Source organism: Heterocephalus glaber, unplaced genomic scaffold (genome assembly GCF_053883595.1).
Source record: "Heterocephalus glaber isolate CG9 unplaced genomic scaffold, H.glaber_assembly_v1.0 deba00000347, whole genome shotgun sequence".
Taxonomy (NCBI): domain Eukaryota; kingdom Metazoa; phylum Chordata; class Mammalia; order Rodentia; family Bathyergidae; genus Heterocephalus; species Heterocephalus glaber.
The window spans coordinates 48,829,801-48,854,498 of NW_028258143.1; the positions used below are offsets into that span (position 1 = coordinate 48,829,801).

General features: G+C 38.1%; 1 protein-coding gene across 5 annotated transcripts in view; it reads left to right on the top strand.

Moving 5' to 3' along the window:
• Positions 1-24,698, top strand: part of Cers6 (ceramide synthase 6) — a 299,942-nt gene that overhangs the window by 240,607 nt on the left and 34,637 nt on the right. For all 5 annotated transcript variants that reach the window (XM_004857610.4, XM_004857611.4, XM_087199926.1 and 2 more), the window contains exons 7-8: positions 12,117-12,245; positions 16,091-16,197. In XM_004857610.4, the coding sequence (XP_004857667.1) occupies positions 12,117-12,245; positions 16,091-16,197 (236 nt within the window). The remainder of the gene's footprint in view (positions 1-12,116; positions 12,246-16,090; positions 16,198-24,698) is intronic.

Below are 24,698 nucleotides of genomic sequence, written 5' to 3' on the forward strand. Positions count from 1 at the left end.
GATTTTTAAATTTTTAGTCAATTAAATTTAACAAAATAATTATGAAGAACTAACTTAAGGTTGCCGTACAGCAGGGTATGGTGGGAGGCTGACACAGGAAGATTGAAAGCTTGATTCTAGCCTGGAACTTAGCAATTTAGTGAGACAATGTCTCAAAAAAATAAAAGGCTGGAGATGTAGCTCGGTGCAGTGGCCCTGGGTTCAATCCCCAGTAAGGGGTGGGGGAGTAGATTGCCAATGCTTTGTTTTTCTTTGGAAATTTATCGACATTAATTAATAAAACAAAGAACATTTTAACAAAAGAAAAGGAGAAAGGACATCTTATAATAAAGGACAATTTTTTAAATTTATCATTATGGAAAAGTTTTGTTTTTCTCATTTTTTCCTCTACTGGGGAAAGCATTATTATGGACAGTGTGGCTTAAAGATTAAAATCATGGACTCTAGAGTCCGTCTACCTGCCTGGCCATCAGATAGTGCCAGCTCTGTATCCTCAGGTGCATCTAGGATTGCACTTCCAAGTCCTCCCACCCCTTTCCCTTCTTGCAGTTGATGGGGCCATATGACTGGTAGGCTGTAAATGGAGTTGGTTTATGCCAGTTCTGGGCCAGAGTATGTAAATGCTGGTGTGAGACCCCCTAGAGATTTCACTTTCCCCCTGTACTGATTGGTAACTTTGAAGATCTAGGCTCGTCCATCAGCCGAAGTCCATGACTGACTCAGGGAACAGGACCCCCCCACACACACACATGGTAACACATAGTGCATAGAAAATAAGTCCTTGATCTCAACCACTGAGATTTAAAGACTTTGTTATTGCCCCAGAACCTAGCTTATCCTGACTGGTGTCACTATTATTCATAATACAGTAATTGGCATTTCCTAGAACTATGTGTGGAAATAATTTGTCCAAATCAGCAGTTCTGAAGGTGTAGTCTTGGAATCTTTGGTGATCATCAAGACCTTTTCAGGAGGTTTGCAGAGACAGAACTGTATTCATAGTACTGGGATATCATTTGCTTTTGTCACTGTGTGCAAATTCACACTGAGTGCAAAGGTAACAGTGGGCCAAATTGCTGAAGGCAGCACCACATTGTACCAGATAGTCATCCATTGCCACACACTTGCAGGGAAAAGATAAAAGTTAGTTTCACTTGAGAATGCTCTTGATGAAAGAGTGAAAAGTATTAGTCCTATTAAACCTCTATTCTTGCATAGACATTTAAAATTTTTTGTGTGACAAAATGGGCAGTAGGCATAGAGAACTGTAGCTTCCTAATATAACTTGATGTCTCAAGAAAAATCAAGTTTGTGAGTTAAACAAACTGCTTTTTTCCCCATAGAAACCCATTTTTACTTGAAAGAATGGCTGACAAACCATATTAGTCCAACTGTATTCTGCAGGCATTTTCATGAAAATGCACAGAGTGAGCTTGACCAGTAGTTTGAAGAAAAGCCCTTGATAAAACCTAAGCTTTCAAGCAAAAAATAAATGTTTGGAAAACCTGTGTCTGTCAGTGAGCTTGATAAGTCTTCAACACTTACACTTTTCTGATGAGATTTTTACTGTATAGCAAGACATATCATTAAGTTAGTGAACCACTATTTTCTAAATGATTAATGTGCATGATATTCTAAAATCACACATGAGTGAGGGATGTTTTCAAAGTGTAGGACAGACCAATGAATTTTAATGCAATGAAATATATTAATATGGTTTTAGATTCTACATTGTAACTCACTCTTAAGAGTTTCTGACTTGTCAGTTTTTGTTATAGCATCAAAGACAAATGCAGTTACAGGTGTAACTATCCAAGAAGGATATTAGGGTGCTTCTCCCCCTTCCAAATATACATTTTTTTGATAATGAATTTTTGTCAAGTACTTCAACCAAGTCAACATCTGGCAACAAACTGAATGTATACATGCAGTTGTGAGACTCCAACTCTTTTGCATTAAGCCAGACATTTGTAATGTTGTGAAACAATGCCAATCTCCTCATCAACATTTTTCATTATTATTTTGCAAGAATACAATTATCTTTCATAAAAATATTTCTTTCTTTTTTTTCCTTTCTTTTTTGGTACAGGGATTGAACTCTGGTCCTTCCACTTGCAAGGCAGGTGGTGGAACCATTGAGCTAAATCCCCGGCCTCATAAAAATATTTCTTGATACATAATAGAATTTGTTCTTTATTTATTTTTTTTGTGGTTGTCTCACTTTTTTTTTTGCACTTTATTAAATTCTTTTATTGGTACATTGTAGGTATACAACACAATTACATTTCTCATTGGGAATTGTACCTTTACATAATGCATCTTGGTTCTTATTTTTTAACCATTCCTAGCCCTCCCTTCACCCCCTCCACCCTTCCCTATTTACAAAGACTTTATTTCCATTTTTTCCATTTCTCATCATTCTTCCTTTCCCTTCTTTCTTACTTTAAATTGATAAATGTGTTTTAATTTTTTTTAAAAAATTCTTTAACATGGTAAATACAGATAGATGGGATCCACATAAACAAATGCTCTTTGGTGTCCTCAAAGATTTTTAAGAATATGAAGTGGTCCTGAGACCTAAATGTGTGAAAAGTTCTGGCGCAGGGTCTTTCCTGAGGATGCGATTCCCAGGCAGTGCTTCCGATCGTGTCAGCAAGTCCTTTCTTTGCTTAAAAAGCTGAAATCACAGCAGATGACATCTGGTCATCTGAGAGGGTGGAAAATGATGTAGAACTCTCCCTGTGTAACCTCGCTGCCACTACATGTTGACACGGTGCCCCACTTAACCTTTCTTTCTTTCTTTCAGGCAGGTGAAGTTGCCCCTTCGTGTCTCCCTGGGATTGGAATCAAAATATTCCACCCTCGACTAAGCTTAGGTTTCTTTCGAGGCAGATGGTCCTGACTCTTGAGACTCCCTCCTGTTTGATTTTTGTCTACTGTATCTTAGAATCTAAGCAGGGAAGAGGCTGCTCATTTTAATAAACTGCATCTGTGCCTCAGAGCATCTCAGCCTCGTGGTGTGTGCAGGCAAGTAGGAGAACAATAGAACACTTCCCGAGAAAGAAACATGTTTTATGGGACAGCTTCGTGGGAATTCACTCAAAGGCTGCTTTAACTAGCAGTAGCAGCTTTCTCTGACCATCAGATGTCCACCTGCCTTGCCAAGGGAGAGTCTCTGTCTCAAGTCACTGGGTAGCCCTGGGGCTGTCACATACTCAGCCAGATTCTGCCATTCACGTTACAGGAGGGTTCAGTCTAGAGCTTGTGTGCTGCAAAGGGACACTGAATTACAGAGGAACCCACTCCCTGGGACCCAGGCTGTGCCACTGGAGCCCCACCCTCTCTGAGGACTTAACCACTGGCGCCCTGGAACACTCCTCTTTCATGTGGAAAGTTCATTGATTTAGCCTTCCCTGGGGAGTTCCTCTCCAGTCATCCTCAGGGCTTGGGGGAACACCCGCTTTGGCTCATTACAGCTGTCTTCCTGGAATCAGGAACTCCCCTTTTCCACCCTCCTAAGTATCAGTAAACCCTGCTTCTCTCCTTCCCTTTGGCCTCCGAAGACAAGGTTCCCCCACCAAGGCCACTCCCAGCACCATGGTTCTTGATTCCCCATCTCATCCCACCCTCCAGGAGTGCTCCTCCTCCTCGCTCTGTCTGTCAGTCTCTCATGCAGATAGATGTGTTTTCCAAAGCCCCCCTCTCTGATGCCTCCTTCCTCATGCCATCTTTCCTTGTACCTCTCTTTCTGAAAAGCAGCTGGTGTGGTAGTGAGTAATCTGATCTCTAAAGTCGCACAGAACTGCATTCAGGTCTGGCTTTAGTCTTGGTCACTGTATAGCATTTTTGTGCCTCAGTTTCACAACCGTATAATGGAATTCAAAGCAGTGCTTGCTTTATGGGGTTGTGGTTAAGAATAAATGACAGTATCAGAGCCATTAGGACGTAGGAACTAGTGGGCAAATTAGAGGGTAGTTAGGTGTTCACCAGATCGTCAAGGAGAAGTGGGCTTGGAGAAAAGAGAAGGAAAAAATTCAAGCATCCCAAACAGAAAAAAACTTCATGGCCCAGAGATCTGCCTGGAGGCAAGATGCTTAGAGTAAATTCTACAGCTAGAGCTCCGGGTGTTTGTGGGATGCTCAGGCAGCTGAAGAAAGAGGGGTGAGAAGGGAAAGATCAGGCTGATGACCATAGTAAGAGTTCCCCTGAACTCCGCCCCCCCCCCCCAACGTGCAGCACCAGCCCAAACCTGCCGAGCTGGAGGAGACTTTTTCCATTTTCTACCTAAAGCACAAAACTCAGTCTTTGATTGCCCATTGTCATTTTGGCCCTCAAAACTTTTGCATACAAATGAAGATGATAGCTTTTGTGTACAAATGAAGATGATAGCTTTTGTGTCCTGCAATCTAATTTTCATTGAACACAGGCTGCCCCCTACTGACCATTCTGGGTATTTTCAACTCAGGTAGGCTGTTTTGGTCTCCTAAGCTGTTGCCTTTGCCTTTGTCCCATAGACACTGCAAAAAAAATGGAGTTTAATCTGTGAACGGTGCATCACTTCAGAGTGTCACATGGAGTATATTTTAAAAGTTTCAGAAGTGACCTTTCCCCATTAAAAACCATGCGAACTAGTGTGGCTGCACCAAGGGAAACACAGCCCAGAAAATCAATATAAATTAGGCATTTTGGTTTCCAGGTACTTGTGACTTAGCAAGGCTTCTAGTGATATGAAACTTCCAAGGACCTGAAGTTCAGTGAGAAAAATAACATGTTTTTATAATTTTAAAAATCTACATCATTGCGAGCAGAGTGCATTTGGGGAGGCTGCTTTTGATGGGGGAGAGGAAGGAATTGACGCAGGGCCATCACAAATCAAGGCCATGCTCTGGCCGGGCCCACCAGAAGTGATTGGTAGCACTATCATCTTGTTTTCTGTTATACAAATAAAATTGTTTTGCATCTTTTTCCACAGTAATAAAATCAATTAAAGATTAAATGTTAACTAAATAATTCACAGTAGACAAGATTACGAGTCCTTGATCTCGAAGCAGGACCATAAATGTTGCACAGAAGAAAGATTGGGGAAACACCGCTTATACAGTAGTTCCCTATTTTATGTATATCTTTCTGAAAGCCATAAAGCAGTGGCACATCTAGCAGCAGAGAAAGTAATGCTGAATCCAGACAGCTCTTGCTTTTAGAAGCTGTTGAAGAAATTCCTTTCCTTTCAGGTTGTCTCGAAGTGTAGTTGTAATTGATCACAAGACTTTTGATGGAGGAACCTATCAGAGCTCTTCATTTACAATTTATTTGAATTACAAGGATAATATTTAATGGGTTACTTCAGAAAAGCCATGAAAGTAAAATCTCTTACACGTCTTTTGTAAGGTAGAAATATCTAATCTGTTGGGGGAAACCTTGAAATAAACTTGGCTCTCGATTTAATATGAATGGGGTTTTATTCACAGGCTGAATTGTAAAGAAAGAAATAATTTACTCATTACTGAAAAGACTCCTCCACTTTATAATTTGAGCAAACACTTCCCAACTGGATCACATTTTTTCATTCCTTCCCAAATTCTCCCATTAATATTAATCCTATAATAGATAGGCTGTACATGAAAATAAAAGTGAATTTTAGTTACAATTTTCAAGAGCCTTATTTGAAATACCATTTTTAAATGTTCATTTAACTAATTCTCTTTATAGTGAGCCAGAATTCAAGGCCAGGTAAAATATGACAACCAGAAAAATTATAGATTACAAAAACCCAAAGATTGGCATTTACATCACATCATGTGCTAGGAAGAGAACAGCGTAAGTTTCTTCAAATTATGTAATGTGAGGCAACTCTGAATTGACTGATTTCTGTTCTTCATCCTTAAAATACTTCACTTTAGTCATTATCTTGACACCTAAGTAGTTTTTTAACCCCTTGTTTCTTTGTTTTATTTTAACCAAATTGTTAAAGCTTTAGAACTTCTGTTACTTATTTTAGACACATTCCTTTTTCTTTTTTTTTGGTACTGGGGATCGATCTCGGGACCTTGCGCTTGCGAGGCAGGCAGCGGAACCACTGAGCTAAATTCCCGGCCCTTTTAGACACATTCTTAAGTCAGGACGGTTAACTATATTATGAATTGTTGGTACAATATCTGTTTTTTCTTGAGTGATGTATTTTGGTTATAACATTTTTAATGTTAGGATTTGTTGGTGCCCTATTTTGAGGGTTTTCTGTCCTAAAAAAGGTTTATTTATGCTGTTAATCAGGACATTAGCGACCCATTTCCAAAGGCTGAGAATCTGTTATATTTCCATGTGCAGTCAATGGAAAAGCTGTTTCACTGTGATTATTTTTGGTGTACATAACAACTGCCTGACCGCCTCACCATCTGCTTATTCATTTTGGCATGGAGATAGAGCCCTGGTGGCTGCCTCCCTCTCACATTGCAAGTTACATGCAGCAATTGCGTCCACTTCCTCAGAGACATCCTGCTTTGAGCATTTGAATTTTACTCCTGCCTTGCAAAATCCTGAGTGAAGAGAAAGGAAACTGTTACTGATCTCTGGAAAGAAGAGCATTTGAAAAATCATACAAATTCTTACATGCCTTGGTGGTTCAAATAAGAAAACTGCAAGGGATGGGGCAGGGTGGAGTCTTGTTACTGCATTTGCCAGTTAAATGAAATCAGCTTTAAGCAATGACTCTGGCCTTCTGTTTCTTAGAAAGTATGAAAATCTATTGAGTGGGTAAACAAGTCCTAAGCACCTGATTTCTATTCATATGAGTTAGATTGCAAGTTCATTAACTGTATGTATTAATTTTATTAAATTCAGGAATGCATATTCATTCCATTTACATTTGAATAAGGGCTTTAGGATCACAGTCTATTTAATTGCTGCTACAGAAAATGCAGGAAAACATTTTCAGCCTAAAATGATAATATTCTTTCAGCCAAGCCTGTGTCTACATTCTCACTGATAACTTTCAACAGTTATAAATATGAGGATGGAAATTTTCCATCCTGTATTGATAAAATCCAAAATGACAATTTTGATTAAAATGTTGTTTGGACCAGATTCAGTCCCCACTCAAAGAAGTGTGTCAGGGTGAGAGGATGTGAACAACACATAAACTCATGACCATGTGACATCCATTAAAGGTATTTCATTGTGTATAATGCTTTCTGAAGCAGAAATGTAAAAGACCAATTCCATTAGTCATGCTTTTTTTCATATTCATACAAATATGACTATAATGAAAATTGGTCTACTGCTGTGGGCATGACTGTGAGTCCCACAGTAATAAAACAAATGTTTTCTGGGTCCAGGGCATTTATATGCAGAAATCATCTTCACAAAGCAAACTTTGTCTAAAACACAAAGGTTTTATTTTTAAAGGAAGCTTATTATATTCAAGGACGTTGTTATTGATGTTTATATCAGATATAAATTAGGAAACTTAATTATAAAATGGTTCTAATCTTCTGTGTTTTGATCAATTTATGTCTATTCATTCTAAAATTAAATAGAGAAAATGTGTTTTTCAATGAGCCAAAAACAGTCTTTGAGGGCTGAACAATAGGAAATGTGGAGGTATTGTTCTGGGTAGGTACTCGGCTGGTTAGACTTCAGAATCTATGTGTTAAGCATGGGCAGATATAAACTCATTGAACTATTAAATCAAGTACTGTGTGTTTTAATTATGTTTAGGAAGCAGTTTAAAATACCAGTTGATAAATTAGCTCAAGTTTAACTGAGCTGTTGTTTTGAAGCAGCTATTATCTGGGAGAACACTGTACACAGTGTGAAATCTAATAAATAATAGCCTGAAGAGAAAAGATTTCATCTTCCAGTGGAAAACATCACTGGTTGTATGCCGAAGGCATTTTGATATTGTCTACCTTTACTGATTTAAGAAAATCCAAGATAATACAAAAAAATGTTAGAGTTGCAGAAGTAGCCCAAACTATTAAGTTGCACCTGCATGTAATTACTCACTAAACTCAGAGTGTAGTCATAGTTTCTTGTCTGCCAGGGAGCTCAGAATGGATATAAATATGGTTCTGGAGGAAAGAGCATAGATGGGGTCCGCAGATGGCATGGATTTGCAGTGTGTGATTCAGATTAGAATTAACTGAAGCAGTACAGGTGATTCTTCTGATGGTGGTCTCCATCATTAATGCAGCATGGCGAGTTTGGAGAGTACATTCATGGAAAGTAAGGGAAATAACTGGATTTCATTCAAAAAATTATCTGACCACATTTAGGAAAGCTGTTTATCTTAGTGTAATACATGAGCATGGATGGTTATCCATACATGTAAAGCACTTTTTGGGGAGAGAATTGCACACAGATCCAGTTAAATAAAGCTGTTTAAGTTGAGTTTTCAAATCCCAAACTGTAGTGACTACAACAGGTACTGAACAGCAGATGGATATGTGCTCGTGTTCTTGCTTGCATGGTGTACTTGCTCTCCCACTCCAGGTAGGAAATTAGTAGGTCAAAGACTTCAAATGCCATCTGGTTACTGCAGGTACCAAGCTTAGAATGATAGAGTTCACAACTCTAACCCAATGCAATCACTTACTGTGCAGATGAGGAAATTGATCCCCTTATCAAAAATTTAAAAATTAATGAGTTAGAATCTGGATTACAAGTTGGCTGTCATCCATTATACTCTCCATAATTGTCATTGAGCTAAATAAGGTGCACATATTCTTGAAAAGTCTAGTCATGTCTCCAAAGAGGTTTTAACTTTATTGAACTTTTGTTTTAAAATAGAAATTACCTTAACCACAGACCAACTCACCGAAAAGTAATTATTTGAGTTGAACTGGAGAATAAAAATTAGAGACACATAGCTCTCTGAGTTGCAGAAAAGGTGACTATAGGGCCAGTATAGATAAATGCAGGCCCCACAGAAGTGTCCCTTTCACCTTGTGAATTAGGGACCAGGGCAGAAGCCATTAGAGCTAAATGGCTGCAGAGGAAAGAACAAAGCAACTCTGACCTGAGGAGGCTCCCAAAAGTCTCCATATTTTCCTTGGGTGAAAGATGAAATTGAATCTCCAGGGAACCAATGACTGTCCCTGACCTGGTTGTCAATGTCAGTGTAAATCAGTAAAAGTCAAAATGCCTTGGCTGGGCATCCACCAACCTGAGGGCTGTTTGCCTACATTCGTTCTCAGTACAAACTGAAGAATAGTCCCAAAGGAATGCGAGGGAAGGGTGGAAAAACATCTTCCCCAATAAGAACTTAGCCCTATTTTGTGGTGATGACAACAGGGTGTATTACTAGAGAATCCTTACAAGTGCCTTGTAGCCACACTAATGCAGCAAATAAAATTGTTCCCAAAGCTCCAGAAATCATTTTATTCTTGACCTCTTAACTTCCCAGTTCACCTATGAGTACATACATTACTGAGAATAGTTATGTACCAGGATTATCTGGTAGAGTGATTACTTTCAATTCACCAAATTAAATTGTCTTTTGAAAATACTAGTGATAGGTAGAAAGAAGCTGGTAAAAAGAAATCCATCTATAATGCTACCACTTGCCTCAATTCCTCTCTCACTCTAGCCACACTCCATGCTGTTCTTTGAACACATTCGATTTCAAAGCATGATGGACAGAGCCTCTGCCTTGTTGCTGCCTCTGCTGGAAATACTCCAGCCCTTCTGTCTTTAAGTCACCTTCATAGAGGTCTACCAGACGCGACTATTTACTATGGTGATCCACACGCCCAGAAACCAGGACTCCCTACCCACCCCATCATGGTTATGGTGTTTCCTTGTAGTGCTTTTTACCTTCCTGCGTACATGATCATTTGTTTATTATGTTTATTGTCTGTTTTCTCCCACTACGATATATAAGCCATACAAGGAAGTAAATCTTTTGTATTTTGTTTGCTTTTTTACCCTCGAAGCTTAGGACATAGTAAATACTTGTTAAATATTTTGAAAATTGACCTCCAAGGATAGTTATTTGAAAAAGGTTCTTACAGATTTAACCTACATGTTGCTGTTTTTTATAACAAGGAATTGCTCATAGGTTAGTTGTTTTTTGTTTGTTTGTTTTGTATTGTTTTGCTTTTTGAGACATGATCTTGATAGGCAGTTCAGGCTACCGTCAAACTCACTGTGTAGCTCAGACTGGCCTCAAACTTGTGACAATTCTCCTGCCTCAGCCTCCCAAGTGCTAGGATTACAGGCATGTACCACCACACCTGACATTCATAGATTACTCTTGCAATATACTTCTCATTTTGGTTAATTGGTCTGTAGGGGATTAGTCTTCTCAAAAGGCTTCAGTTAGAGCGATAGTAGAGCCAATATTCAGGTTTACTCTTGAGGCACATGTAGATTACAATAAAAATCAGTAAAAGAGACTAAGTAACAGAAGTTCCATGTCATATCAAACCATGTCCAGATGGTCAGGAAATAATATCAGAGAAAGAAAATCTTTTCCCTTGCGTAGCTCCCTTGAAATTGGCCAAAATAGGGATGGTCATTTTGGTATTACCTCTACCAAAAATTTTTTTAAATGACTGTGGACACATAATGGTTAAAATTCAGGGCTGCTTGTGCAGTACCTCTGAGAAAAGCCAACATGTTACGATTCTTATTTTAGTACCCCAGGAAGCATGTTTGGAAGGAAAGATTCTAGCTTGAGATGCACATTGCAAGAAATCTATGAGATAACAAATATCAGCACCACTTACCTTAATCTGCTTAGGCTTCTGTAAAACAATTCCATAGAATGAGTAGCTTGTGAAAAACCAAAACTTATTCCTCAGAGTTCTGGAGGTTGAAACATCCAAGGTTAAGACACTGGCAGATTTGGTATCTGGTGAGGGCCTGTTTCCTAGATTATAGATAGCACCTTCTGGTCATGTCCTCACATGATGGAAGGGAAAGGCACCTCTTGAGGGATTCTTCTATCTTGTTCATGGGACTTCTGGCCCCCTGACCTGATGATCTCCCAGAGGCCCTGCCTCCTAATACCATTACCTTGGGCATTAGGATTCTAACATATGAACACAAGGGGAAGGTGGACACAAGCATTCACACTGTAGCACTGCTTCAAACCTTCAGACTGTAGCACTGCTTCAAACCTTACAATGTGGCCCATGGGGCCTTCTGTAGCCAGTGGACTCGGGTCTGAGAGCTAGGCAGCCAGCTGTCCCTTCAAAGATACCACATACTGGGCCAGGGATTTAGCTCAGTGGTGCTGCCGCCTCCCTCGCAGTTATGAGGTCCTGAGTTCAATCTCAGGTACCAAAAAAAAAGATACCACATACTGGTCAAAAACACAGCCCTACAGAAATTGCAGCCACTAGTAATCAGAGAAATGGACCAGTTGACCAGTACAGCTACCAAGAAGATCTTCTTAATGTTTGTATTAGTCAGTTTTTCACTGCTGTGTCAAAATACTTGAGGTAAATCAGTTTATAGGGAAGAAAGGTTTATTTGGGCTCCTGGTTTCAAAGGTATCAGTTCATAAGAGGTTGGCCTTCGTCTTTGGGCCTGTGGCAAGGGAGTACATCATGTTAGGAGCACATAGTGAAAGAACCTGTTAACCCCTTGGCAGCCAGGAAGAAAAAAAGAGAGACAGGAACAGGGTTCCAATATCTCCTTCAGAGGCACACCTCCAATAACCTAACTTTCTCCCACTAGCCCCTATCTCTTAAAGTTCTGTCACCCTCTATTAGCACCATGGACTGGAGGCAAAACCTTTAACACATAGATCTATGGGGAGCACTTAGGCAAACCATAGCAAAGTAGTACCCCCTTCTAAGTAGTACCCTTCTTTGCTTGGAGTCTTTTGGTGAGTCCTCCTATAATTTCAAATTCTTTGTTTAATAAAAATTACCCTTCATACCTGGATTTTTTGTCCTGATGTTGATCATATTCTCAGTAGTCATGGGTCATCCTATGTCTCTCCCACTATATGGTGGACTCCAGAGCACAGGGATTCTGTCTTACTTGTTTTAGTATCCCCAGTTCTAGGCCTGCAGTGGATCTCAGTAAGTACTGGTTTATTGGTTGGTAAATGAATTGAAATGTTATGATATTGCTAAACTCTAATGTGGCTATGTCTTTTCCTATTTAAGGACTTTGGCATTATGTTCCTGCACCACCTTGTATCTATTCTGTTGATCACCTTTTCATATGTCAACAATATGGCCCGAGTAGGGACCTTGGTCCTCTGTCTTCATGACTCAGCTGATGCTTTTCTAGAGGTAAAAGTTTTCCTTTATCTTTATTAATACAAACACCAGAACTCATGAAGTCCTCAAGATCATAAATTCTTCTGTGTTTTGCTACATGGTACTCTGAAACTCTGGGGTGTTTTTTTGCAGTTATATTAATGAAAGTGAGACTATAGTATATAAACTTTTATACAAAGAAGTTGATCATCTTAGCTTTCTTTATTAATAGAATGGTGAAAATCTTTACTGTTTCACACTTTAAATGATTTTTGCAATGCAAAGTCATTATTTTGCTTGGCTTTGTGTTGTAAATTTCACACTGGTTTACCTGAAAATTGTAAATAACCTTGTTTAGTTATTAATGGAAACAAGACATCCCAATAAAATGAAGTAGTGTAGTTTTTTTACCAATGCACATGTTTTCTTAGTATTTTTTACAATGAAAAGGATATAAGAATTCCAAATTATGTGTAGAAACTGTTTAAAGAATTTACCACTTTTTTGTGTATGTGTACTGGGATTGAATCCAGGACCTTCACACTGAGCTACATCCCTAGCTCTTGTTTTGTAATTTTTAAATTTTGAAACAAGATCTCACTAAGTCACTAAGTTGCCTAGGTTAGGCTTGAAGTTGTGATCCCCTGCCTCACAATCCGAGTGTGTAGGGCTTAAAGGTATAAACCACCACACCTAGCTAAGAATTCACTGCTTCAAGAGTCACGCTCAACAGTATTAATTGTGGCTGAATAAAAGGCTTTTTGCTTTATGTTAATATATTTATATGACTGGTCAAAATTAATTTACAAGAGTGCACATTTGAAAGAGTAGAATGTGTCTTAGAATCTGTATTCCAATTTTTAAAATTACTGTTGGCTCACTGGTTTGCCACCTTAGACACATTTGTCCTTACTGTGAATACAGAATCAAATTGTCCTCAAGTTGTGATGTTATTGCAATATCACAGAAGTCTATAACATTGAATCTGCTATTAAGGAAACGGGTTAAGGTTTGAAGTAGATGCAACACCTTGTTAAAACTCTGGTCCCAAAGAAGCTCTGAGCCTGTGGAGTAGACAACATGAGCAAAGCTCATTCTCCTGAGCTGGAAAGAAAACTGCATGGACAAGAAATTATCATTGAAATTAAATGGTGGCAGACACGTCCAAGGACTATTTTGAGGACTTGATCCCTTTTGAATTTTGTGATAGGGGAATGTGTGGAGATGGCAATTAGTGAGCAACAGAAAAATGCTGCAGTGGTGGTAATATGAGGAGTCAGCATCATCACGTTGGCGGCGTGGAATGAGATTAAATAATGGCCGTCCATCAGAAAAACCCATATCCCTCTCCAGAGAGCCACTCTCACTATGACTGAAAACTGGCTCATGTACATTTTCATAATACATTTTTTATTAAATTAAAACAACCCGATCCCTTTCATACTATAAAACACAAAGATAGCCCTAGTGGGCTAGATAAATCAGAAAATGATTTGGTCCTATAATTTTTAAGTGACTCAAGCTCAACTCTATTCAACATATTTTTAAAAGAAGAAATATATTTAACATGAGGGCAGTTCCCTGAAATAAGTTATCATTTGGTCAAATCCTATAGCTCAGAAGTAGAAATTTATACAGCAGCCTAAAGTGGGGTTTTGGGGGGGTTTTTTTGGTATTGGGGATTGAACTCGGGTCCTTGTGCTTGCAGGGCAGGCAGCAGAACCACTGAGCTAAATCCCCAGCCCCAAGCAAGTTCTGAAGTTTTGAAATCAATCCTGTACAGTCAGCCAGCTTTAATACTTGTGGAAATCCCTGCCATGGTGCTTGGTAGAGCCAAGATTCAGAAAATATTGGTTCATAGGACAGGAAGTCCCATTTGACCCCGCTATTCTACTGCTGGGGATCTTCCCCAAAGAATTAAAAGAATCTTACCACAGTGATATATGTGCACCCATGTTCATAGCAGCACAGTTTGTGATAGCTAAAACTTGGAAACAGCCCAGATGCCCATCAACTGGAGACTGGATAAAGAAAATGTGTTTTTTTTATAAAATAGAGTACTACTCAGCCATAAAAAATGAGAAATTAGAGACATTTATGGCTAAATGGATGCACATTGAGGCAATACTCTTAAGTGAAATAAATAGGACACACATGTATAAATACCGAATAGTTTCTCTGGTGTGAGAAATTGAAAGTGTAAAAAAGGACTAAAAGGTATAATAGATAATGTGAAATAGGAAGAAAAGGGGCAAAGGGGAAGGAAGTAGGAGGGCTAGGGGAAAGGAAAGAAGGGAATGGGATTAATGTGAGAAAATGGAAAAATAGGAACAAAATCTTTGTAAATAGGGAGGACTGGAGGGGTTGAAGGGAGGGCTGGGCAAGGGTGAAAAATAAGAACCAAGAGAGACTATGTAAAGGTGCAAATTTCCAATGATGAATGTCATTATATTGTATACCTAAAATGTACCAATGATTAGAATGAATAATCGAAAATGTAAAATAGGAAGAAAAAGTCCAAAGGGGTAGGGGTAGTGGGAGGGGCAGGGGAAAGGAAAGAAGGGAAAGGAAAAATGCTGAGAAATGGAAAAAATGGAAATAAAGTCTTTGTAAATAGGGAAGGGTGGAGGGGGTGAAGGGAGGGCTAGGAATGGGGAAAAAATAAGAACCAAGATGCATTATGTAAAGGTACACTTCCCAATGAGAAATGTAATTGTGTTGTATACCTACAATGTACCAATAAAAGAATTTAATAAAGTGCCAAAAATAAATAAATAAAAGAATAAAAAAAGAGAAAATATTGGTTCACTTGTCATCTACTACTTTTATCCAGAAAAGAAAAAGAAACCCGAAATCCCAGTCAGATAGCTTAAGAGAGTATTCTTCATTACCTGAATTCTCTTTGACATTACAAAATTACTCTTAAGAATTTCTAATTAATGAGGCCTTCAAAATGGGACCTATGACCTAGACATTTAGGAAAAGTTTATATTTGTGCTTATGGTAGGTACTATAAATTCTATGTAAATTTAGGTACTGTAAATTCTCTGTAAAAATGTAAAAAGAAGTGATCAAGTAAAAATCTGTTTTCAGTCTCACCTCTTCTTGGAGTCAGCTGAAAAAGTGATGGTAGAGAAGGGAACATGATTTCTTCCCCAGTCTAATTTATAATAAATAAAAAATGGTTACTTAAGTCATTGTCATAAATTATGAGAGTACTTCTCACAGACACTTTGAACATTAGTGACGTTCATTTAAAAAGTGATCTAGTACTGTAGCTCTGAAAACTGTACCTAAATGGATTAGTTGAAATAATATGATCTTGATACTTTCTCACTTCTAAGTTTATGAGACTAAGCCAGGAAACTGTCACCTCAGAGTACTCCCTGTGCCTGTTTGATGAAAACCTATAATTCTAAGCGGAGAGGAAAACAGATGCACAAAAATTCCATATAGTCTGTACCACGCTTGTGGGCTCAGTATTTGGGACTCAGTAATGGTTTAAAGGATTATCCAGCACTTTCTGTTTTGACCTGTTAATGCCAGATTTCTGTTCTGGCATCTGGCTTGCTAATATTATCTATAATGCAAAAGTTTCTTATTTTTCCTCTGTTTTCCTGAAATCAACCATATAATTGAATTTTTCAGGTTGCTGAATATTTTATTAAATCTGTGACAGTTGGTAGTTCTACTTAGAGCTAATGCTGCATTTTATTCACTTATGGGTAATTTATAAATACTGATGTGTGATGCGTGACATTTTAAAGTAGCAGGAGATTTTATGCATCTGTTATCTTATAGGAGATTCATGCATATTGAAAGAAACTGTCATTTATCAGTTTGACTAAATTAATATGATATATTCTTCCCTTTGACAGGCTGCCAAAATGGCAAATTACGCCAAGTTTCAGAAAATGTGTGATCTCCTGTTTGTTATGTTTGCCATGGTTTTTATCACCACACGGCTGGGTATATTTCCTCTCTGGTGAGTATGCCAGTCTTCTTTCTGGTCAAGGCATCCCTTCCAAATAAACTTTGCAAAACATTTTCCTTTTGAATTTCACTCCAGATACTTAATAAAAAGTTTAAAGATAGGGAGGGACTCAAGAGACAGCTCGATTTCTTCTACTAAGAGAGTTGCCTTCTTTACTCATGTTTTCCACAGCACAGTTAGAGAAGGATGTGGCTCAGTTAGGTCCTAAAGCCACAGAAAGTATCCACCACTTTAGGCTGTAGTCTAGAATATGACTCAAAACCTCAGCTCTGGAGGTTTGAATGAAGAAAGGAACAGTGTTGTAAGGAGGTATATATGAGGGCCCTCTGTATCAGGAGCTGACAGAGGGTAGCCACTTGCCAACAGCACCTAAGAACTTGCTAGAAATGCAGATTCCTGGCCTCATCTGCGACTCATGAGTCAAACACTCCAGAGATAACGCCTGGTTATCTGTGTTTCGATAAGGCTTCCTGATGATTCTGCCACACATTAAAGTTTGAAAACCACTGCCCTGAAAAATTCTCCTCATCAGCTGTATTTATAGCTGAAGCAGATGGAAGGCATAACTCTTAAACCCTGAAATTGACTATGGCTCCTTAATGTCTAGATGGTTTTTTCTTCTTTTGAGAGCTAAGAAAAAGATATGACATATTTTGATGGAACTTGGCAACCCTTCCCATAGAAAGTAGGTCCTCTGTCACTAATCTTTTTCTGGAAGGATATTTGATCCAGAAAAAAAGAATAAACCCTTCATATAACTTGAAGTGTACCATTGATGCTAGATTATTTGTTTCTATTTTAAAATATTGATTTGAATGGGAAATTCAAGCAGTAGAAATAGGAGAAAGTAGACAAATGAAATGATACAATAATACACTGACTCTCTGCTCCAACTGAAAAATAACAATAATGAAGTTGAAGTCTTGAAGTGAATAATATCTATCAGTAGGATTCCATTAATGAGTTATCAACACACTCACACCTGCTCATCTACACATATATCTGTACACAGGGCTTCTCCCTGAGGCTTGAGACCCTTTAGACACTTTCTTACTATGAAAATTATTTCCAAGCAACAGCACTCTATTGGCAATCGACATTTATAAAACCTCATTATAGTTTAATACGATTGGAGGTAGGAAACACTGAATAATTTTGAATATAATGTGTCTATAATTATTCCAGCATTGGAGCTCTTTGAAGATTACTAGGAGAACTAGGAATAAGAATTTAAATAGAACAAATTCAAGCACAATCCAGAGATAATTCCTGTGGAGAATTACAGAAAGCTTTTCCTACTCAGAATTTCTGAGAACTGGAATTTTTAAAGAAATACGGTTCACTATTGAATGCTTTGATTTGCTTCTTCCATTTAAGGATAGTATTAAAATTGAGAGGCATCTCTTCTCTCTCCCTGAGGTTAATGTGCAAAAGCTCCTGAGGTCTAGACAGTTACTCATAACACAGACCCTCAGAATTCTCAAGGGTTCAGAATCCTGTCTCCACTGCTTAATTAACACCTTTGTGCAGAGATTTCATCTCTTCAACAGCAAAGATAATGGTGCCTACTTCATTGTGTTAGGACATTAAATGAGATCATATCTCCACAGCGCTAAGAAAAAGGTTAGGTTCACTGTAATTGCTATGTAAGTCTAGGCATTTTTTTTTTTTTAGTGACATGATAAAATGAAAGCAGAGTCCTCTTAGGAATCATTAAGAAAAAAAGGCCAATAATTCAATAGAAGCATTTGGAATGGCTCTTCGTAGGTACATTTCAGAAAAATACAAATGACAAAATTGTAAAACTATATTTACACACCTGTAATCCTAGCACTCTTGAGGTTGAGATGGGAGGATTGCAAGTTCAAGCTCAGCCTGGGCAACTTTGGACCCTGTCTTGAAATTTTAAAAAAAATTTTAAGGGCTGGGGATGTAGCTCCCCTTCATACGAAGGCCCTATATTCAATTCTCAGTACCACAAATATGTACATATGTACACACACACATATATTATTGCACTTCAAATAAAGAAATATAAATTACAGCTTTAGGGACTAGACAGTGCTTCTACAGGCCAGGACTGAGATCTAGGACGGCACAAGTCTCAACCCAGTATTTCTTACTCATGGGTGTGCGTGAGAATTGGAGTACAAGTGGGACCCCTTCCCCTACCCTTGGAAATTCTGATTGACGTGGTCTTGGTGGCACCTGAATGTGGTTTTTTTTTAAGGCTCCCTAAGTTACTGTACTGTGCAGCTGTCTCTCCCTGTGTGTCCTTCTGCAGTCCCGGCAGAGATACTGATGCAAGGAAATGCCAGTGATATACCAAGTAAAATACAAGGCATAAGTCTTGTACCTTTTCACAAAAAATTTATGAACTTTGAAAGGAAGTTACGCATACAGCAAGTTATTTCTCTCTGGGTTGAGAATGTATTAAAGATGACTTCTTTCATCATACTTGCTCTGTTTTAACCTTTCTAAAGTAAATGTGTATTGCTTTTGTAAACAGAAACTTTTAATTTAAAAAAACTTAAGTGATTTCCCCATATTTGGTGAGGAGAGGTTTAATATTGTGTATTACCATATTAATTTTTATATCAACTTTATTGAATAGAATTTGCATGCCATAAAATTGACCCTTTCAAATTACACAATTCATTGTTTAATAGTATATTCAGAGCTGTGCAGCCATTGCCATAGTCAGTTTTAGAATATTTTATCACCCCTGCAAGATAGATCCATTAGCAATCCCTCTCCATTCTTCCCTCCACCAGCTCCTGACAGTGATTAATCTACTCTCTCCATGTATTTGCCTATTCTGGATAGTTTCATACAATAAGGCTTTTTTTGTGACTGTGTCTTTTCACTTGGCCCAATATTTTCAGGGTTTACCATGTGTTCATATGAGTCAGTATTTCATCCCTTGTTATTGTTGAAAATATTCTGTTGCATGGATATACCACATTTTATTTATTCATTCCTCAGGTGATTGTTCTGGATTGTTTCCACAGTTTGACTATTAGGAATAATGCTGTTACTGATCTTTATGTACAAGTTCTTTTTTTTTCTGGGACTGGGCATTGAACCCAGGGCTTTTGCACTGAGCTACATCTCTAACCCTTTTAAAAATTATTTCTAATTTGAGACAAGGTCTCACTAAGTTTCCCCAGGCTGGGTTTGAACTTACAATCCTCCTGCCTCAGCCTTCTAGAGTGCTGGAATTACAGGTGTGTGTTACTATATCCTGCTTATACAAATTCCTGTGTGAACACTTTTTTAATTCTCTTGGGTGTAAACCTCGCAATAGAATTTCTGGATTATATAGTAACTCTATGTTTGACTCTTTGAAGGGTCACCTAACTTTTTTTCCAAAGTTGTCACACCATTTTACATTCCCATCAGCAATGTACGGCATCCTTACCAGCACTTGTTGCTCTCTGAGTGTTTGTTTTATATTCATCCTTGTAGGTAAGAGGTAATATGTTACTGTAGTTTTGATTTGCATTTCAAATTATTATTCATTTTTAATTGTTTTCTATTATAAAAGTTTAGTCTATTTAATTATAAATGTGATAAGACCCTTATCAGGTATATAACTTACAAATATTCCTCCTTTCCTGAGCATTGTCTTTTCACTTCCTTGATGGTAATCTTTAAATCACAAAAGTTTTTAGTTTTGCAGAAGTCAAACTTACATATTTGTTTTTCTTTTATCACTTGTGCTTTGATGTCAAAAATAAGAAATCATTGCTAAATCCAAGGTCATGAAAATTTAATCCTGTATTTTTTCCTAAGAGTTTTACAGTTATAATAACTTCTCATAGGTCTGTTTTGTTTGAGGGTAATTTTTGTATAGGATAAAAGGTCAGGATGTAGCCTTGGCCCTGCTAACCTGCTGGCGTGTTCGGGAGGGAGAGTGTTAAAGTGGCAGCAGCTCCTCTTAACCGTACCCACCCCACACACACAAGCTCGCAGCAGAAGCCCATGCCTTGCCTTTTATTGTTTCCAGTTTCTGATGCAAGATTGAAAGACAAGAATCTGAGTTGGGAAGAAACCATTATAACCAAATAGTTCAGCCACTGTGTGGATGATTCCTGTGGAAGCAGACTTTCACTCTCTAAGACAGCCCCTTCCAATTCTGCACTGAAGTAACTATGAGAGAGTTCTGCTGGGCTATCAGTTTACCTTCCAATACCTCCCCTTTTCTTCCTAGTTGGACCCTAATTCCTGTTGTGTACCACAGCCCAGCAAATAAACACAAACAAAACAAAGGAAAACTCGCATGCTTCTCTTACCTGTTCTTTGTTAAGATGAACATTGTGAATTAATTCAGTTTCCTTTTTCTCTGACTTTCATGCTTGTTTTCTCTGATTCTGAATTGTATTGCATGGAATCTTTGAAAGTAGTTGTGTGCGGTGGCGCACGGATGTAATCCCAGCAGTTGGGAGGTTGAGGCAGGAGAATCGAGAGCTCAAGGCCAGCCTAGGTTACATAGCCCAGACTGTCTCACAGAGAAAAAAGCTATGAAAGTTATAGTTTGTCAGAGCTGTATGTAGGTTTCTCTACCATTTGTTAGTAATATGTTGTTTTGAATTAATACTCTTCTGATTATACTATATGATAAGTGAAATAATCTTGTTAACAGTGTCATGGATCTCCTCTGTTACATGGTGTTAATCCCTGTAGAAACACTGTCTTTTCACATTTTACTAACATAAAACTCTGGGATCATGACTTCATAATATGACCATCCTAAAAGTCAAGATGATTGGTCTGTATTTTGTATTCTCAGTAATAACATCCTTCCGTAGTAATGACACAGTTATTTGCCAAAGTGAGTAAGCATGTGGACTACATTAAGAGTTTTACTGCTTTGCTAGTTTTGTTAATATTTAGTGTATAGTTCAATATTTTTTTAGGAATCAATTTTTAACATATTCTTATATAATATTCTTCCTGTATCAAATGACATCTGTGGATTTAGGTAGTTTCACTGTTTATAGAGTTAACGACAGACTTTCATATTAATACCTCCTCCTAAAACATGCTCATTTCTTCCCTATGGTGTTATATAAGGCCAGGACTTCATTTTAGCCAAGTCTGTGTATTATAATACTTTTTAACAGTTAGGGTTACAATCAGTATTCAAAAGCTGCAATACATATTGGATATGTTACACTGCTGTTACCAAGCAAGTAATCACTTACACTCCAAATACATGTGCCATCATAATCTGGCCATTAAAAAAAGTACTTAAATATTTCCTCTCATATTTCAAAATTTAGTGTATTGATCTGGTTAGTTTCCCTTAATTAAGTAATCTTTTACATTGTAGTTGGACAGTCAGTGGTTTAATCCTTGTTAGCGTAAGTCTATCCATCATTGTAAATGGTTACCATTTTCATCGATCTGCCTCTCTTTCCTATACTCCACCTGTGTATAATTCCTGAACTTCCTAACAATTTCCCATATTTTATGAAGTTGCAGATTTAACTAGGCATCAAGTAGATTGTCCTCTATCTCCTTGTAGCATCTGTCACAGTGCTCTGTTCACAATGGCTACTCAATAAGTATTTGTTGAGTGAATTAGGCACTCTTTAATTCTAAATGGTCTAACATCTATTTTTGTAATTGATCTCCCCAAATATTGTTAAGTTAGATGGGCTCAATTTCTCACTTATTACACAGAGAAACCTGAATCATTTGGTCAATCATTCACCCAGACTCTCTGGACTCTGGTCTCCTGATATCAGCTCAGTTCAACAAGTCATTGCTATGTTCCATTTGTCCTTCCTAGAGTAGAACACTATCTTCTTCGAGGCCATAAAACAATTGATGACATACATTTTTGGCAGTTGTTAAATAAAAAAGGGTCATTTAAGAATAATTACCCCTGTAATTCTGCCCCAACCACCATCCCAAATTGTAAACAGCATCATCTCTTAGCAATCCATTAAAATCCACTGAAGAAAAAACAAATCTGGAAAGAACCTGAGACAGAAGCAGTATGGTGCAGCCAATATGAAGATGGCTTGCTTTGAGTCATGGTTCTTCCTCTTACTGTGTCTGAACCCCAGGAATAGAACCTCCCTGCACTTATGTCCTCATTAGTAAAATAAGAATAATAGTAAATACTTATATTACCAGAAAAGTTAAGAGGTAAATGGAATACAGTTTATGGCAGCACTTTATAAACTATAAAGTGCTTTATAAATATCAAGCATTTTTCAAAATGAGTTCTTATTATTAAAGGTGAAAATTTCCATTACAGCCAATGGATCAAGAATCTTGATACCAACCTGTGTAAACTAGGGAAGCATAACCATCACCACTTTAGTAATAAAATTTTAAAACACTCTCCAATGATGAGAATCAGACTGTCTGTAGTCACTTTCAGTCTCAGCGTTCAGGAACATGGACTATTGAATGTGTATCAGTTGCACTACTCCTCCAAATCCCAAGCGATCATTCCTACCTTGAGCCACCAGAAGTCACTGTGGCTATTTACAGCATCTTGGAATGTCAGAGTGCAAGTGTGTACATCAGGCTAGTTCTCTCCTCATTACAGCTCAGTTTCCCAAGCTATGATCCAGCCCAGAAAGGGCAAGGCCAGTTGCCGGACCTCTTCCTATGCTCTGACGGTGTATTTTCCTACATTTGTCTACACCACCAAATGCCACCTCCTTGGCTACATCATACACCTTCAGTGGTCTGCTGCTGTGTAGAAAGAAGCATGTGTCTTCTCACGGTGTTATTTTCTGTTGACCTCCTCACCCTTGCAAACTAAGGAGAGGTTTTACAGATTTTTACTCTGAAGGTTTCTGCAATTAAAAAAAAAAGTTATACAGGAATCTCAGTTATTCTTTTACCATTTTCTTCGATAAGATTTAAAATTCATCCAGATGCATAGCATAATAACAGCTTTTTCTCTGATTTTTCAAGATATATTTTACCACAGTAGAATGACTTATATGTTTTTTTGAATAGCTGAAAAGAAACAGATTAATCTCAAAGTTCATTCATTTGGAAAAGATTTTTTTTTCTCCTGGAAACTCTTGACAAATGTATTCTGAAATTTGCCTTGGTGCTGGTATTTTAACTATATTTGAAAGATGAAGGATGAAACTTGAAATTCTTTGGCCAGTAGGTATTTGATATGTTTTTAATAATACTTTTTTATTAGCATCAGTGAATACCTTCAAAGGTGAGATAGAGTTAGAAGGAAATAGTGTGTGTTCCAGTGCCTTGTTTCCACTCTGTTGTCTGTTGTGGGTGACTGCTTTTCACATGGTTGAGTAGTTGTGACAGAGTTGTAGGCCCCAAAGCTTAAACTCTTTGTTATCTGGTCCTTTGTAGAAGAAGTTTGCCAATTCTTTGGCTGGGCTTTTAAAAATTAGAAAATCATTAAGAATTAAGAGTCAAAATAAAGTAGATCAGGGAGTGATATTTTAATTGTATTTAGCCATGGGATATTCTCCAGAAATATTAGCTACATCAGGCAAAAGTACATGCAGGTATTCTAAATATTATTAGTGTGGTGGAATCAGGAGCACACTATTCTCTCAAAATAAAGTAGGCTTTTCTTTTGTGACATAGGAACAAAAAATGCAGTATCCTAGTAATGCTCCATACACAAAATTAATGTCTTAAGTGTTCTCTCCTCCCTCCTTCCCAATCACTGGAGAGAATCTTTTGCTGAGGAGAATCTTTACTCAAAGTACTATAAAATGTGTTTACATACAATCTGCAGGAAAATGTTGGTATGGCCATTTCATCTATTTAAAAAATACCTGAGTACTGTAATAAAATCTAATGCCAGGACAAAGATTTCAAAATTATATATTAGACCAAGATCTTTATTTATTTGAGAGCATTAATCCACTATGGGAAATACTATAGCAGGGGAAGAACTGACATCTGGAACTTACATCAGCTGTATTTTTACTTGCTTACATTATTAGAAAGCACAGTGTGTACCAGTATAATCTTCCCCTCCCTCACTTTCCCTCACCTCCCTGCTTTGGTTCCTTGGTCCTCCTGCCACTGTTGTCCATGCCGAGTTCCTTCTCAGCTGTCCAAAGTTCAGCCTTGGATGGGCTTGTGCCTTCTCTTGGCTGCTTCTCTATCTGGACTAGTCCTGAGCCATCCATCCGAGAGCTCTTCCTGTAGAGTCCAGTGTTCAGGGCTCTATGGTGCTGAGAATGCAGGCCATCCTGACTATGTCCTCCTACCACGGAGCCTCTCCCATACCTCTGAGCACCACCTCAGGGACTGGCATTGCTGCTAAGGAGATTAAACCACAGCATCACTCCTACTCCTGGAGTTGTCCTGCTCCTTTTGGGGATATGACTTTATTGAATATTATCATATAACCTTTTATATCTGTATTTCATGCTTCCCAGACAAGAGAGCAAATGTTGGCAAGTCCTTCATAGACAAGGCCCTGTAAGCCCACTCTGTGTGGGGCACAGTGTGAGTTGTGGACACAGATA